We start from the raw sequence: 18,044 nt of genomic DNA, 5'->3' as shown, positions 1-18,044 counted from the left end.
TTGTCTCCCTTGTCTTCCAAGGAGTCCTGGCTTTGGTTCCCTTGCCTTTCCCTCTTGTTGGAATCTATCTAGCCTGTACCTGAACATCTCCTCCTTAAATTTCACCCATTATTCAGTTACAGTCTTTCCTGTCAATCTTTGGTTCCATTCTACTCTGGTTAGACCCCATCTCATTCCATGGAAGTTAGCCCTCTTCCAATTTAGAAGTTCTACTTTAGATTGTTCCTTGCTGTTCTCCATTACTAATCTAAACCTTATGATATGTTGATCACTCTTACCCAAGTGTTCCACCGGAGATACTTTGTCCACTTGGCTCACCTCTTTACCCAGCACCAGATCCAGCAATGTCTCTACTTCATTGTTGGACCGAGAACAAACCGGTCAAGGAGGTTCTCCTGAACACATTTCAGAAAATCTTCCTCCTCCGTACCCTTTACTTTAACATTATCCGAATTGATATTTGGGTATTTAAAGTCCCCAAATATCACCACTGTGTAGTTCTTGCACGTCTCTGTGATTTCCCTGTAGATTAGCTTCCCTCTCACACTATTTGGAGGCTTATAGAATATCCCTAGTGTGATCATACCCTTTTTGTTTCTCAACTCTAACCAAATAGATTCTGTCCTAGCCCCCTCAAGGATATCCTCTCTTTTCAACACTACAATATCTTCCCTAATCAATACTGCCATCCCACCTCCCTTTTTTCCTTCCCTAACATCATGAGTAAACCTTCCAGCATGGACATTGGTCCCAGTCCTATTGAAGTGCAGTGTATCCCTTTTGAATAGATGTCTCCTGCCCCAGAACTGGTCCCAATACTCCAACAATCTGAAGCCCTCCCTCCTGCATCACATCTTAAGCCACACATTGAGCCTGTTTCTTCCTGTTTCTACTTTTGTGAGCATGTGGCACTGGGAGTAATCCGGAAACTCTTGCCTTTTAGGTCCTACTTTTTAACTTCTTCCCTAGCTCCTGAAAATCTGACCATAGGACCTCTTTCCTGCCCTTGCTCAGTGGTGCTCAATCAATAATCCAGTGTAAACCCTTCTTAACTCACTATCATTGCCCCATGGTGTGCTGATTTCTGTGCAGGTACTTCGAAAGATAAAAGTGAGTAACAGCTCATCATGTGAAGGGGTGATCCCCCACCCCCCCCCCAACTCCCCCAGCCCCCCTTCAATCTGTGGGACTACATCTGTGTCACCTGAAGGACCTAGGCAAAGGGGAAGGTGGATATTATTAGCACGTAATGGAAAGGGTAAGCAGTGGCAGATGAATGGCTGTGCAATGCACCACAGTTTGTTATGCTGTATAAGTTAGACAATTAAGCAGAAAGTGAAAGTGAAGTGTTTGGCCTCCAGCTTAGTCATCTCCAATGTGGTGTTCCCTCTCTCTCCCAATGATATCAAGAGTGGTCTTTGCCAGTGCTGTCAGTGTGTGCAGTTTCTACAGGAAAAACTCCACTCTGAATTATTTTAAAAGTTGTTAACACTTTATTAAACTATATTGATATGAAATCATGGCTTGCTACACTAGTGTACAAAAGTTTAAAGAATGCTTAAAGCGTTCTTCTGAAATTCCTTCCTCTGCTATTTACCTATGTAAATGGTCTGTTTTAGGTGGGGCTGCCAGCAACACGTGAAAAATGTCTGACCCAATATCAGCTCAGATGTCTTTCAGGCAGTCCTTGTGCGTGGGGGACATTGCTCCTCGAAATTGGGCTTTGCTGGACCCATTTTACATCCAATTGGCACGTTAATTGCTGCCCCCAAAAGTTTTATCTTGCCATTTGTAAATGAACAGCCAAGCACACAGAACTAGACCCCATAGGCTCCATACAGAAACAAGGTCTGTACATGTCAAGTAGAATGTCCCAAGATCAGAAGTAACAGAAATATATTGTCATTTTTATCACAGAATTCTATGTACCATGTGGGACACCAACTGGACAAGGTAGGAAATGTTAAAATTGGCTACATGCAAAATGTACTTTGTGACAGTTACAATAAACTTCTCTGCTTGTAGCAGAGCTGTGCAAGTATATCAGTGCATATAGCAACCCTCTTTTCCCCTTTATCAGCCCCTACCAAGCCATGTATTTCCTGCAATCATTTGAATTTGTGAGTAGCCTGAACCCAAGCCACCACCACTTTCACTGCCTGGAAACATCTGCCAGTCCGCTAAGAACATCTTACCCAATTCTTCCCATGTCCTTGGGAGGAGATGCCTTGTCCTGTGTTTGATGCTTCTCTACATGTGCACTGCTGAAATTAGGAATGCATGGAGTGGGGAAATCAGTTCTGTACCCTTGTACATAATGGTGCTGTATGTTGGTCCATGAAAGCACTACAAGCATTGTTAAAAACAATTGCCAATCATTTAGGCTGCTATTTATGCTAATTCATTTACATGAATCTACTACTGGAGTTACAATGGAATATTGGAAGAATTCCAAGAAATTCTATTCCAGTAGGAGGAAGAATCATGTATAATGATAACATGAGTATGGCCCTGAATTTCCTTACTATCTTCATTTGTGCCATTAATGTGCTAGAACAGATGAGGAAAATCGTGTTCAGCACATTCGGATGTTGATGCACTAAATGCAAGTTTCCATGATGTTTTTGTCAGCTTAGATGATCTGGACAGCCAAGTCCCACCAGATTCATTTGCATCGAAGTGTCAGTCACTTGGTGGCACTGTGCCTGAGAATTTCCTGCTTTTATGCCACTACTGCACCTTGGAAAAGGTAGACCCATACAAAACGGGTGCAGCTGCTTCCCCCAGTCAGCTTAGTTAGACAGAGTGGAAACTTTGAGAGCTTTGAGGAGTCCCCAAACTTTACTTGCTAATTTCTAGCTTCAAGGAGGGCATTGAAAACTCTCATCTAATGTTCGCACAGATATATTTCCCATTAGGAATCTCTGGGTGGTGATCAAGGGCAGGAATTTCCATGGCTGTGCTCCCGCTCCACACTCCATTAACTTTGTGGAAGTGTGGCAGAGGCCCCATTAGCACATTTAAGCAGGGTATCCACCGCACTTACATCAAAGTTATAGCAGCAGAGTGAGAGCAGCTCCAGGGAAATTCCCATCCCATGAGTGCAAACACTAGCTGATTGTCCATTCTCCACATGTGGTGGCAGGGACAAGGGAAAGGAGGGGGTGATTAAGGTCAGCTGTAGCATTCCCTATGCTATGCCATCTCAGATCAGCTAACTCAGCCCATTCTGCGTGTACTGATGCACTTACAGCCTAGAGAGCCATCAGAATAATTACATAAATGAATTAAAAGCTGAATTATAATGTAACTTTTATTAACACCTTGTCTGCCAGTCTGGAGAAGAAAATAAAGGTATTTAAGACTAAGGGCTTCAGTTAAGTCCATTCAAAGAGCACCACAGCTGTGCTGGCTTCCTAATTCCGCCTTCAAAAATGTTATTGGGACAAACCTCTGTTGAGATGGATGCCAGAATCTATTTGTCATTGTTCTAGTAACTAGCCCATCATCTTAATTCACAGGTTGGCAGTTTCTTATTGAATAATAAGTTAGCCAGGGTTTTACTCATTTCAACAATTTCATTTTCTTCAGGCAATGCGCCAAGATACATCAAACTCAGCAAACACAAAAATCTCCATAAACAGTTTCAACCAAACAGGTAAATACTTAAATATAAACAGAAAATGCTCGAAATACTCCACAGGTAAGGCAGCATCTTTGGAGAGAGAAACAGGTCTGTGACTTTTCATCAGAATGTACAGGTAAATACCTAAGCTGCTTAGCAATTACAAATGGATGTACAACAAATGTCACAAATTTCTTAATGCATTTTAATAGGTATGACAATAGTTTATGGAATGCAGAAGCGATTTTATTAAGTTTCCATTGCAATTAAATATTAAAAGTGTGACCTAGTGCGATTCTTCTGGCACATCAACTCATTATGGGTACAATTTTGTCCTGTACACTAGTAAAGAATTTTATGCCAGCCCCGTCCTGTTCTTTATAACATTTCTTTCTGTTTGTTTTTAGTTTCAGAAATGTGATCAAGGACACTTGTCCTGTGAATTATTTTTTTTGGAAGTATTTGATGCTGGGTAGGATTTCCATAGGGGTTCTCTCAGTTTCCTGCCATCACTTCAGAAACCCAAGCATAAATGACCATTTACCCCATTTCTCTGGGGTTTCATGGATCTTCTACCAATCTTACGGTGGGAAAACAGGAGAACCCCCACAGAAATTCTACCTCAAGGTCCCATGTGCATTAACGTGGAAAAAAAAAATCCATTTGCACCAGAGGTATAAAGCTATATTCATAGCACTTAAAACACTGTCTATTTCATAATTTAACTTTGAACTCTTCCAGGGCACTCAAGGGCATTTATATGGTGCTGTTAGGTAAATTAAAAAGCAATTTACAGATTACATTAATTTTTGCAGCTCTATTAAACTTGATTAGTATTACATAGCACAATTGGAGTTTAATCCATGAAAATGAGTAGTGGGATAAATTTTCAACTTTTGCATTTTCGACGCAAAGCATCATGTGGCAGGATCACATATCAGCAATTTAGGCACATGTCCAATTTGCAGGCTTACAGTTTTCTATCCACTGTATGGTACGGTATGTTCGTAGACAGAAAACCTCGATAAAATAACTGAAGTGAGTACTTACATCGCTTTATGACAAAATATCAGACAGCGATCCATTGTGTGTAGAACTCACAATACTTCAAGAACTATTTCTGATTATTATTTGGAAGACCCTGATTAATAGAGGATTGACTGATAGGAAATATCTTAACCATAGCCGATGAACTGAGATCAGTAGCTTGCAATTCATTTCATAAGAGAATCTTATACAAATCTTTTAAGCATTTGCGATTGGATACTTCTATTCCAATACAATGCTATAGTTGCAGCATTTCATTATCTTTGACAGACACTACTCCAACAGACATTTATGATAAGTTTTCCCACTACCCTGTTTTAAAATGGTCATAGATCAGGTACAACATAGGTCACCTCACTTATTTCTGGAATAGTTTTTTGTGCAACACGCTCTCCATGGCTGGGATTTTACAAAGCTCCCGACATCAGAATCTGTGGTGAGGGGGTGCCGGAAGATCGTTCTAGTAGCGGCCCACCACAGAGTCCGACGCTGGGAATGCCGGGCCCGATCCTCCTGGCGGCAGCAAGGACCTGTGGAGATCCCCCCACCGCAGGGTGAGGGGACTCGAATTACAATATTTAAATTAATGAGATGAATACATTGAATAGAATTATGAGCAATCGTACCTTCGGGCCGCAATCATCGGAGTGGTGGCTGGTACTCACACGCCTTCACTTTCCCGTCCAGAGAAATACAGCTTAAAACAAATTTTGTTTGAGCAGTTAAAAACTGTACTATAATGGCAATTACTACAAGATATTAATGCTGGGGATGGGAGAGCTTTTGACTGTTAGTGGGAGGTGGGGTATGGTCAGATTTACAGTACTAATGTAGGAGATGGTGGGAAGAGATGACTTCAGCACTTTGTTCAGTTTGGGTGGGGGGTGAAAGGTTAAGTGTTTAAGGTAATAAAAACAAAAAGTGCTGGAAAATACTCAGCAGGTTTGGCAGCATATGGAAAGAGAACCAGAGTTAATGTTTCGGGTCAGTGACCCTATCTAGTTCCGAAGAAGGGTCACTGACCCGAAACGTTAACTCTGCTTCTCTTTCCACAGATGCTGCCAGACCTGCTGAGTGATTCCAGCATTTCTTGTTTTTGTTTCAGATTTCCAGCATCCGCAGTATTTTGCTTTTATATACAATGGATGTTAGGACCCTAGGAAATACAGAGGTTCAGAGGGACCTTGGTATACTTGTTCATAGATCACTGAAGGCAGCAGCACAGGTAGATAAGTGGTTAGGAAGGCATATGGGATACTTACCTTTATTAGCTGAGGCATAGAATATAAGAGCAGGGAGGTTATGAGGGAGCTGTATAAAAAGCTAGTTAGGCCACAGCTGTATACAGTTCTGTTTGTCACACTATAGGAAGGATGTGATTGCCCTAGAGAGGGTGCAGAGGAGATTCACAAGGCTGAAGCATTTCAGTTATGAAGAGAGACTGGATAGGCGAGAGTTGTTTTCCTTAAAGTAGAGAATGCTGAGGGGGGACCTGAATGAGGTATACATGGGTCCTAGTTGTGTCTGTCTTTTTCTCATAGAGTCATAGAGTTATACAGCACAGAAACAGGCCATTTAGCTCATCGTGTCTGTGCCAGCCATCAAGCACCTATCTATTCTAATCCAATTTTCCAGCACTTGGCCTGTAGCCTTGTATGTTATGGGGTTTCAAGTGCTCATCCAAATACTTCTTAAATGCTGTGAGGGTTCCTACCTGTACCGCCCCTTCAGGCAGTGTGTTCCAGATTCTAACCACCCTGTTTAATGTGAGAACAAGTTCAGCAAGGCGGAGGAGGGTGGTGGTGGATGGGGACTGGTTGGGCCTCTGTTCAAGGAAGAAGCGGAGAGCGGAGAGCCCTCAAACTTGGTGGGGGGTGGAGGTGTAGAGAGCTTGGACATCCATAGTGAAGAGGAGGCAGTTAGGGCCAGGAAACTAGAAATTGTCAAAATGACGTAGGCGTCAGAAAGGTTGAAGGTAAGTGTTTTGTGGGGGAGAGGGAAAATATTGAATTTAATTGTTATGGGGGGGGTGGGAAAGGGGCAACAGATTTTTAATCAGTACAGTGGGGGGGGGGGATATAACTTTAAAAATGTAAATGAGCTGGCAGGGCTGGCTGCCCTTTAAAAATGGCACTAGCACCTGTGCACAAGCAGCTGACGCCATTGCCCGCATCGGAGAGTCTGCCCCCTCTACATGATGGGAGCCGGCCCAACCGGCATATTATCATGGGCCATCAGGAGGACGATCATGATGGTCATGGCCCATATGTGCAGGCCGCCATTTTATTGGCCCATCAGCAGCATAAAATCCAACTCCATTTGTGTCACTTTCCACAGTAAGATCAATGAATTGCTCCTGAATTCTGGGTACATGCCTGCACCAAAAGCACAATCTTCCAATATCCTGTGCCAAACAACCCCCATACTTGTTCTTTTTGCGTGTCAGTTATTTGGTAATGCTTGCATGTCTGCGTGATCACAACATGTGGTGTGATGTGAATAGTTGGCACAACAGCAACTTGTAACTGTTACATTTCATAGAAATATTCATCAGTGTAATTACACTGATGTAGGTTTTTTTATTGCCATTAAATATACTCACTTGAAACAAAATCATATTCTTATCAATATTCAAGTGGCCTCTCTGTAGAACGATCATATTTTGATACCATATAATTAGTGTGGTGATTAGTACTTTGACACCTCGTGAATTAGCAGTTTCCACAGGCATGTAATTATACATTTCCACGTGTGCAATAGTATCCATTGTAAGAACTGTAAAGAATCCATCCCTTGATCGTGACAAAAATTGGACTTTTTGAATGCTTTCCGCATTGGCCTTCCTGCCTCCACCCTTTAAAAACTGCAGCTGATCCAGAACTCCTGCAAAGTCACACATGCTCATGTTCTCCATTCTTGCCTAGGTTCCTTGGTTCCCTGAGCCCCAGTGACTTCTATGCAGTGTTTTATTTTTAATTTTAAGTAAAATATAGTTTAACTATTTAGAATTTAATATTTAAAAAAAAACAATAGATGGAGTGGAGTTCTGCTGTACAGTTTAAAACCCATCACATATTTTTAAAGCAATAATATCTTGTAGTAATTGCCATTATAGTATAGTTTTTAACTGCTCATACAAAATTTGTTTTAAGCTGAATTTACTCCTTGGACCCCCTTCATCTCAAAATTTAACATTGAGCCTTTTCAGTATTCTATATTTTAAAGCATCTTGCTGGGAAAACTTGGGAATAGCCTGCTGGATATCCTGCCAAACAGCCTTTCTAGGGTCAATAAGCATTCTTAAAATCAACATCTTGCCTAGGCTTTTGTAATTGTTCTCAAATGCTCCTACGTAAGTATTCACCAAAATATCTTGCTGACCTACGTAGGCAGAGATCATTAGATTCACATAGCAGGGTGAGGACCACAAAATCAGTATTAAAAGATACAAGAAATGAAGGAGGACTGGGCAGTGCAAGTTCACTCAATAGTATCACATTTCCTAGCTGGGGAAAAGTTCTGCTATACCCACCATCCTCACTTTGCCCCGCAACCCCCCCCACCCCACCCCCGCAAACCCACACCCTCGTACCCCACCACCCATTGCACACTTCTTCTGTGGCCTGAATTTTATTTGCGTTTCAACTCGGCAAGGTGCCCACATTCAGCAGCCACCGTCGAGCCCCCGCGATATTACCCGTGGGGGCGCATTAGCATCACTGTGACGCACCTCCCCCATATTACGTGGGGAGAGGCGGGACATCAGGCGCAGTGAGGAACCTTTTGACAGCTGTGCAGCAGGTGCTGGGACCCTATTTGAAGTGTCCCAGCACCTGCTTCCTGACAGCTGTCAAAGAAATACCTCACTGCTGAAGAATGGTGCTGCTGTAAATCTGGCAGTAAAGCAGAAAGTGCTGGAGAAACTCAGCAGGTCAGGCAGCATCTGTGAAGAGAGAAGCAGAGTTAACTTGACCAGGTTCGCAGACCTGAAAGTTAACTGTGCTTCTCTCTTCACAGATGCTGCCTGACCTGCTGAGTTTCCCCAGCACTTTCTGCTTTGCTGCCACATACGTACCCTGCTGTGTCCCGGTGTCCTGTGAAGTTGCGATCCACTTCTTCCATTCAAGTGTTAGATTGCTTCTTGTAGGCGTGCCACACCTGGGTGAATAATCTTCATTTTGAATATTCCAGGACGTGAGGCTTAAATGTACCATAAAAGGCAAATACACAACAGAAACAAAACTATAATTGAAGAATATTTACATACTATGGGCTTCTGATCATCTGACTGTGAAAAGCCGCAGACTAAAATGCATTTGGAATCTGTAGTCATTTCTCTGTTAACTGTTATGTGAAAAGACATGTAACTGCAATTAAACAATCTTCGTAAGAAAACAGGAAAATATGTTCATATTCTAGCTGCATTGACAACTAGAAATATTACACCAATAACTATGATCAGCTGCTGCAGAAGCAAAGTGTTTGTGAACATGTGTCGACATGTGTAATAGTTGAAAAACCATGACAACAGCACAGATTTCCTCACTAATCCTGTACTGGTTTTCAAACATGTGCAAGAGAAACCTTACAGCCAGAAGTTAGAGAGCAGTTATATGGTGGACTCTCCTTTGCATTTAAAGTACCACACCAAAAGTCGAGGATGGCAGACGGGTACTCTAGGGTGGCCCCACAGTTTAGTAAAGCCTCCCTGGTCACGCGCCTCCAGGCTGTGCAGGCAAGGCGGGAGATCCTTTTCACCAGCGCAGGTAAGAAGAGGCCCTCCCGCCTGAACAAGACAGCCTGGCTGAAGATGGCAGAGGAGGTGAGTAGCCGTGGGGGCCATCTGGTGTCAAAAGGTCCAATGCCGGAAGGGGATGAACGATCACTCCCCCAGTCAGCCGGGGCTCTCTAGGCCTCGTGTGCACAGGGTATGACCACAAAATTCATCCACAGCCAATGGGCCATCATATCAGCAGCCTTCCTACAGTCAGGCTGTTGTGGCACCGCATTGGAGAATCCGCAAGCATTTCCAAAAAGCATCGGTGACACAACAATGTAGAAAGGCTGAAAACAAAATCGTCTTCACTAATATGTGCATTTCTTTTACTGTGTGAATGAAATGTGCCAGCATGTACCAATCATGTGCGTCTCCACGGATGCAGTAATATGGACAATGGCTCAGTATTAGTTTAGTTTAGTTTAGAGATACAGCACTGAAACAGCACCGAGTCTGTGCTGACCATCAACCACCCATTTATACTAATCCTGCACTAATCCCATATCCCTACCACATCCCCACCTGTCCCTATATTTCCCTACCACCTACCTATACTAGGGGCAATTTATAATGGCCAATTAACCTATCAACCTGCAAGTCTTTGGCATGTGGGAGGAAACCGGAGCACCCGGAGGAAACCCACGCAGACACAGGGAGAACTTGCAAACTCCACACAGGCAGTACCCAGAATTGAACCCGGGTCGCTGGAGCTGTGAGGCTGCGCCACTGTGCCGCCAGTAATGGTGGATGCAAAGATGTTGCAGATGCGGACTGCTGCACAACAGGTGAACGAGGGTGTTGTGCAGAGCCCATAGTGGTTCCTATGGCGTGGAGAACCTTTGATCAATGAGGTACTGCCTGGCATCCCTAGCTCTTTGCGCGCCCTGCATGCGGTGCTCTCTGTCCTCCCTTGTGCCTTTCCTGTTGTAAGTCCTCAGTGTCCTCATCATCCGAGGATGAGCCCTGCTCATATCTCTCCACTATTGAGTGTGTAGTTGTGCAGAGCACAGCAGACAGCAATGATGTGAGCTACCCTTTCAGGCTCATACTGCAGGGCACCACCCGATCTATCCAGGCAGCAGAATCCCATTTTCAGCATGCCGATTGCCTGCTTAATGGTGGCTCTTGTAGCTCCATGGCTGGTGGTGTATCTCTCTTCTGCAGCAGTGGTGGGGTGTCTCACTAGTGTCAGGAGCCACGTATGCAAGGGGTAGCCCTTGTCTCCAAGAACCAACCCCTTCATCTGAGCCATTTCAGTGAACAGCCACGGCAGCTGGGACTGGCGCAGGATGAAGGCAACATGGCAGCTGCCTGGAAAGCAGGCACAGATTTGCATGAATCGTTTCCGGTGATCACATACGAGCTGCACATTGATTGAGTGGAAACCCTTACAGTTTATGTATTGAGCTGGTCACCCGGCAGGAGCCTTGATGGCCACATGGGTGCAATCTATGATCCCTTGCACCTGTGGGAATCCTGCGATGGAGCCAAAACCAGTGGCCCTCTGGGCCTGGCTTTCAGGGTCCGTTATGAAGCGGATATAGTCACCAGCCCTCTAGAACAGGGCATTGGTGAATTCCCTGATGCAGCGGTGCACTGCTGACTGTATGACCCCACAAAGGTCTCCGGTGGGCCCCTGAAATGATGCAGAGGTGTAAAAATTGAGAGCCGCTGTCACTTTGAGTGCCACAGGCATAGGATGTTTCCTGAAGCCCCTGGGCTGCAGATCATCATTCAGCAGGGCACAGAGATGCGTCACCGCCTCTCTCGACATCCACAGTCGCCTCTGACACTGGCACTCAGACATCTGCAGGTAGGTCACGCGGCAATCTATAATGGTGAGCTCACCTTGGGTGCTGCTGCTCAGGACTGGGGGCCTCTATGTGGGCAGCAACTGCCTGTTGGTTTAGCCTGCGGTGCATATGGATCCTCTCAAGAAGCACATCAATCAATATAGGGTGAACCATCCCCATCTTCAAGTTGCAATTCAACTCGGTTCCTTCAATTCTTCGAAGGTTCCTGACAGGGCAGAGATTGATGTTGAGTGGTACATCAGGTGCTTTCATGCAGCAGCTGTGTGGCATGGCATGGCATTGCCCATCTTAGCTCCCACTAAGAGTGACACCGCATGACCACATAAAGATTGTACAAGCTGCATCGATTGGCCCACAAGCCATATAAGCTTCGCACGCCTACCATCTCTGACACTCTCCACACATACAGGCTGACTTGAGTGCCATTGCTCCTTCACTGACAGAGGCAGTCAATGGCACAGAGCTGCCAACCATTATGGAGGGCGGAATCGCAGTGGCTCCCTACACGTCTGCGGAGGGAGACCCCTGAATATCCCCTCCCAGTGTGCAGAGTGAGACCCCTGAATATCTGAACTTACCTTCGCTGGCAAAAATGTCTACCTCCGATGACCCGTTGGCTTTTCTGTTTGTGAACGGGATGGCACGTGATGGCCAACCGTTCAATGTAAAATCCGGAAGTCTACATGGAGACATGGTGGGCTGCATAATCTGCACAGGTAAGTACCGTTTTGAATATGGTAATTGGGGTGCCGCCGCCGAGCGGTGGGGGAGGGGACCGCATTGAGGTCCCCCCGCCATGAGTAATATGCGGTGGGCCCTGCTCGACGTCAAGGGTCGAGGCAGGCCTCTCCCCGCAGAATTTTACTGGCCCCCAGGCTACGACCCGAAGTGTTGAAGGGTGGGTAAAATTCAGCCCTGTATCGCTGTGTCCAAAGTACCGCTCCACCTTTTTGACCATACTCCTGGGTCTGGGCCATCCTACAAATATGGAGAAATTCTATCCATTGAAACGTGCTGGTAGAACACCAGGACATTGAAGTAATATACCTGTTGCAAGCTACTTTGGTAAAAATGCAGTTTACTGCTTTGTGCCAATTCTTTTGTTAATAATGTCACAATATAGTACAAGGTTTCCTTGTACTAATATCATTCTACAAATGTGACTTGATATTACCTGCATGGCAATTGTCTCAGGCTAGACCAGATTGTGCACAACCATCACCATCCTATTTGACCCAAACTGAGCTTCCAACCCCATATTCTTTCCAGCCAGCATCATCCACTACAGCCTCCGCCTTAGCCCATCAACCATTGAAATCCCCATCCAAGGCTTTGTCACAACCAGACTGGATTATTCCAATGATCTCCTGCTCCAGCCTCCCATCCACCACCCTGAGTAAACCGCAGCTCCTCTAAAGCTTTGCAGCCTGTATCCTGTTTTGTACCAAGTCCTGCTCATGTCCACATTTGCTATTTTAATTTTAAAACTTAAACCCCCTTGTGGCCTTGCATCTCTTTATCTCCATAACATCCTCCAGCCTTACAATCGCCTCGCCAAACTCTCTGTTACTGTGACTCTGGATTCTTGTACATTACCCCTTCCCATAAGCCAAACATAGGTGGCCATGTCTTCAACCACATAGTAACTCCCTTTTTAAACCAATCCTGTCCAGTTTCTCTCCTATTTTCAGACATCCATTCAAGGCCCCTCCTAATTGCTTTCTTTAGCTCAGTGTCCATTTTTTGATTATACCTCTGCGCAGTAGTTTGGAATGGTTTTCTCTATTAATGCTGCCATAAATACAAGCTATTGTTACTGTAGAATTCCCAGTTGCACTGTGTATACCATACATTGATCATGCACCATTTAGATTGACAGGTAGGCATGAGTTAACATTCCCCCCACTGGTCTATAACTTAACTAGATAAGGATCCTACTGTGAATATTCTCTTGGGGCAGTATTATGCTAATAGACTTCACTTGTGGAATAATTTGCGTGGTAAAGCTGTGATGATCCTTACGGTAAGGTTTGTGCTGCAGCAGATGGAGCCAATTCCTATGAAACCGCACTTCTGTTGCAGTGACAGCAATTTCACTGATATAAATTCTCTTTCACATTTCTTAAACAAATCAATCAACATTTAATACAGGGCACCTTGGTGAACAGCTACCCTATTGTGTATGGCACATCTATAAATTGAGTTGGCTTATAAATAGAATTGTCTTACACAACTTTCAAGGACAAGAGCATAGCATCAGTAATTTTTGCCAATGAACATGTAATTATTAACCTGTGCTGCTACTTTTACTGATTTGTGTAACTGTACCCCTAGATCCCCTTGTTCCTCTACCCCATCTAGATACTAACTTTCCAAGGAGTATGTGGCCTCCTTACTTGTCCTTCCAAAATGCACCACCTCAAACTCAAAAATTTGCCAATTACTTGCTCATTCTGCAAGTTTATTAATATCTTCTTGCATTTATTTTATTGGCACATTGGTGTATTTGTTTAAAATTTCCATGGTGACAATCAGAGGCCATGCTTTGCTTGCATTAGGAATGGAACTGCCAGTATGTTATTCTATTGTATACATACATTTTTGTTGTGTAATCAACTGTTCAAAGTAACATTTTCACTTAAAATGTAGACCAGCCATGTGGCCTGTGAAAACTGATGCAATGAAAGCTAAGCCTACACCCAGAACTCAAGAACTAGCTAAGCCAAAGCCAATTCGTAAAGACAACAACTCAATCCAAGCAATTTACGCTAAGGTAAATTGCGCAATTTTTATTTTACATTGTTATTGTAAAATGTTAGCTCTGGTTTACACTGTTCATTTCTCCAAACTAACAATAATAATGCGAAATGTAATATGTTCAACTTATTTTTTTGCTTAAATCTTTCCATTCAGCATGCAGAAGGAAAACTATTAATCAACACTTTTTGGCAATTAGAGCGTTTCACATCTCTGCTAAATTTGAAAAAGGGTACTAATTTTTTATTTCAGGTTCTAAAGATTAAAAATGCACAAGAATGTCTACAAATTAGATTGTGTTTAGCTCTTGTCTAGTTTACAATTATAATCCTATTTGCATTTTAAATCTACTTATTCAAAAATACATACCTGAAAAACATTTTAAAAAAATGACTATAAATTTTTGACTGACCAGAATTTCTCCAGAAATTTTCTGTTAAAGCATTTTAGACTTGGGTATTTGTCACTCTGTATCTCATGAAAAATCCACAAGGAAGGTTACATAGATTAAATTGTGAAAAGTATCCAAGTGTGCAAAATTTTGTTTAAAGACCTCTCTCAGCTGTTCACAGTTAACAAAATCCAACTAAAGAATTTTGAGGTTTACATAAGGAAGCTCTGATAGGCTACTGCATCATAGCCCAATTTTTAAAACTGTGCTAGCTATTAGTAAGTCTTCACACCTGGATTAAGACCTCACAAAATAATCTTTTTGGAACCAGTGAAAGCATGGATTAGCGTAGGATCATCATACAATTATATCAATAACAACAAAACTCAAAAGGCTGAAATATGTGGTGACTAATCACAAGATGTTATCAGAAAGGCTAATCAGGTACTGACACACATCCCAAGAGCTGTTGACTATAGGGTAAATTCAGTAATCCTGCAATTACAGTGAGTAACGACACTCACAGGGAGCACACTTTGGATAAAGGCATTTTACCCCTATCTCTGACCCATCTCCTTTTATAGAATCATAAAATCATAGAATAATACAGCGCAGAGGAAGCCATTTGGCCCATTGTACCTATGCCAACTCTTTGAAAGAGCTATCCCATTAGATCCATTCTCCTGCCTTTTCATAGCTCTGTAAATTGTACCCCTTCACGTATTTATCCAACTCCATTTTGAAAGTTTTCATTGAATCTGCTTCCACCACCTTGTCAGTCAGTGCATTCCAGATCATCAGAACTAGCTGTGTAAAAAAATATTCACCTCATCTTGCCTGTGGTTCATTTGCCAGGTACTTTAAATTTGTGTCCTCTGGTTCCCAACCATCCAACCACTGGAAACAGTTTCTCTTTATTTACTCTATCAGAACCCTTCATGATTTTGAAAATCTCTATCAAATCTCCTTTTAACCTTCTCTGCTCTAAGGAGAAAAACTTCAACTTCTCAAGTCTTTTCATGTAACAGAGGTTCCGCGTCCCTGGTACCAAATAATATGGCACAGAAGTCGGCTCTTCTCATTTTGCACCTGTTATCTCTTAAACGTGGCTATCCACTGGGTGTATGGTATTGTTGAATTTACTGTTGCAGGTCAAATAACCTTAAAAAGATCACATTTGAAATATTTTGGGCTGAATTTTATAAACTAGCCGCACGATTTGCGCGGCGCTGAGCCCCCGCGATATTTCGAGTGGGGGCTCATTTAAATGGAGGGGGCAAAACGGCCGTCCCCGATGACATAGATTCCTCTCCCAGAAGAATTTTCTGGGCACCCCCTCCGCCATGTCCCCCGATACTGGAGGCCTCACAAAATTCAGCTCTTTGTGTGCAATTTCAGGCATCATACTTTGAAAAGAACATTGATGGTTTGATGAAGGAAAAACAATAAGAATAATCCCAAAATTTAGTGATTTAAGTTCTGAAGGGAGACTCACAGAAATGAACTTGTTTACATTAGAGAAAAAAGATTGAAGGAAAACACTCCCCATTTTTAATAAAATTAATGATGCTGTAAAGAAATCAGCATGCAGATTATTCTTAGGGTGGAAGAGAAGCCCATCAAGATTTCCTGGCTGAGGTCATGACCTCTGATGCTTTCTGGACATTCTTTTTGCTTTGTAAAAAATAGAGAGAATTTGAAAGCCCTTTCCTCTGAAATAAATTATTGAGTAAAGTTCTTGAGAGAGCAAGTTGTACATGATAAGCGAACAAAAGCAGGTTCCAAACGAACTTTTCTCATTTTATGCTTCCTGATGTTCTTTCTTGTTAATGTTTACACACTGGGAGGGAGTACTCTGTGAGTATGTGTAGTAACATTGAGCATTCCAGTCGCTGATCCATGCATTGGGAATGCATATCAGGAACTTGGCTGGACCACCCAACCACACCCCTCCCCCACCAAACTCCCCCCAGCCTTCCCCCCCCCCCCCCCCCCCAACCCCCCACCTCCCCTCCAACCCGTCCAGGAATACAGAAGACATAAAAATGACCCCATCATAAGTGTGTTGATGAAGATGTTCCTTGATCAGTATTTAGAGTGTAAAAATAAATACTTTAAGAAAGAATGCTTACAATTTCACTCGGAATCCCAACCAGGGGACATCTTTACGAATCCATTTACAGTGTCACCGCACATAGCGACCAGAGCAATTTGCCCTTCCTCCAACCACACCCCACCCCCCCCCCCCCCCACCCCAATAATGAGTCCAGACAGGACATTAATTCAGGGAGTTTTTTTTTTCCTAGTTAACAATATTTATTTTTCTTGACTGAGCATCTTTCCCCCTTTACTCATCTTGATACATGTTGACATGGTGATACCAGTGGACAGTTATTTTTGTCACATTGATGTTATACGCTCTTCAGTGTGATTTACATCACTGTGTCAGGTGTTTGCAAATACTCACAAAGCCTTTTTGTGAAGATGATGTTACTCAAAATGAATTTTCAAGATTTTAAGTATTGTTTATGGGATCTGCTTGTTTAAAATGCATCCACTTAGGGTCATCATTATCATGCAATATATTTGGACATGACATGCATGCACTTCCAGATCTGTGGCACGTTGCTTAACATTTCTATAAAAACTGGGGGCTGAATTTTATGAGTGTGCCACAGTTCCATGTGGATGCGCCGTCCCTGAGCCCCCGCAATATTACTTGTGGGGGCCCATTTAAATAGAGGAGGCAGAGCAGCCGCCCCAATGACAGAGAGGGGGCAGTCTCCGCGTCCCCGGCAGCGGCATCCGGCACCACCACGCAGGTCCTGCCGCCATTTTTAAAGGGCTTTAAGCCCGCACAAATAAGTTTAATTCTTAAAGGGTATAAAGTAAAAGATTTTTAAGCCATTGCAAGGTACGTGATGGAGGCCATTCCCCAACCCCCCCCCCCCCTCCAATGGTCATTTCAGGCAATGAAATGACCATCAGTTGTTTGTTCCAACACCCGAACTTTCCCCCCAACCTCCAACCTTTTGCCCTTCAACCCCTTCCCACCATCCCCACAGCCAATAAAAGTTGATTTCCCCGCTCCTCCACTCTTCCCACCCTGAAAATCTTATTCCTCCCCCCTCCCCACCAAGTTCTTGCCCGGAACTCTGTATGGAGTTCCGAAGGCGCGCAGAGCACCAACGGCGGCCATAATATCGGAGTGGGGCAGCCACCGCCTGCAGGTAAGTTTATTTAAATATTTTACATGGTCATTTACATATGCTGATGAAGGGCCCGCCGCCAGGCAGCGCGGGGGGGGGATGTGTGTGGTGGGGGCAGGGGGGGCACATAGAGGTCCCGCCGCCACCTGTAATATGCGGCGGGCCCTTCTTGACATCGCAGGTCGAGGCGGGCCTCTCCCCATAGCATTTTACCATCCCCTGCGCCATGACCTGCATTGTCGAGGGGCTGGTAAAATTCAGAGCTGGATGTTTGATAGCTTCCAGTTCCGTGTCTCCATATTGCTAGCTGACCTCTCCTGCATCATCTGAAGCCTTTGAAAAAGAAACCTCAATTACACTGAGGTAGAACATGGGTATTAACAAGCTTAAGCCATAAAATATAACACAAGATTTTCTTGATTCA

At 43.7% G+C, this 18,044-nt stretch overlaps 1 protein-coding gene across 1 annotated transcript in view; it reads left to right on the top strand.

The window, feature by feature from the left end:
• The first annotated feature begins 11,855 nt into the window (after positions 1–11,855).
• Positions 11,856–18,044, top strand: part of LOC137351439 (sperm microtubule associated protein 2-like) — a 58,972-nt gene continuing 52,783 nt past the window's right edge. The window contains exons 1-3 of the mRNA XM_068015884.1: positions 11,856–11,979; positions 13,189–13,291; positions 13,913–14,036. Coding sequence (XP_067871985.1) covers positions 11,856–11,979; positions 13,189–13,291; positions 13,913–14,036 — 351 coding nt within the window. The remainder of the gene's footprint in view (positions 11,980–13,188; positions 13,292–13,912; positions 14,037–18,044) is intronic.

Source organism: Heterodontus francisci, chromosome 36 (assembly GCF_036365525.1).
Source record: "Heterodontus francisci isolate sHetFra1 chromosome 36, sHetFra1.hap1, whole genome shotgun sequence".
In the NCBI taxonomy this organism is placed as follows: domain Eukaryota; kingdom Metazoa; phylum Chordata; class Chondrichthyes; order Heterodontiformes; family Heterodontidae; genus Heterodontus; species Heterodontus francisci.
Note: the sequence above shows the minus strand (reverse complement) of the source record. Positions and strands in the feature narration are given on the sequence as shown.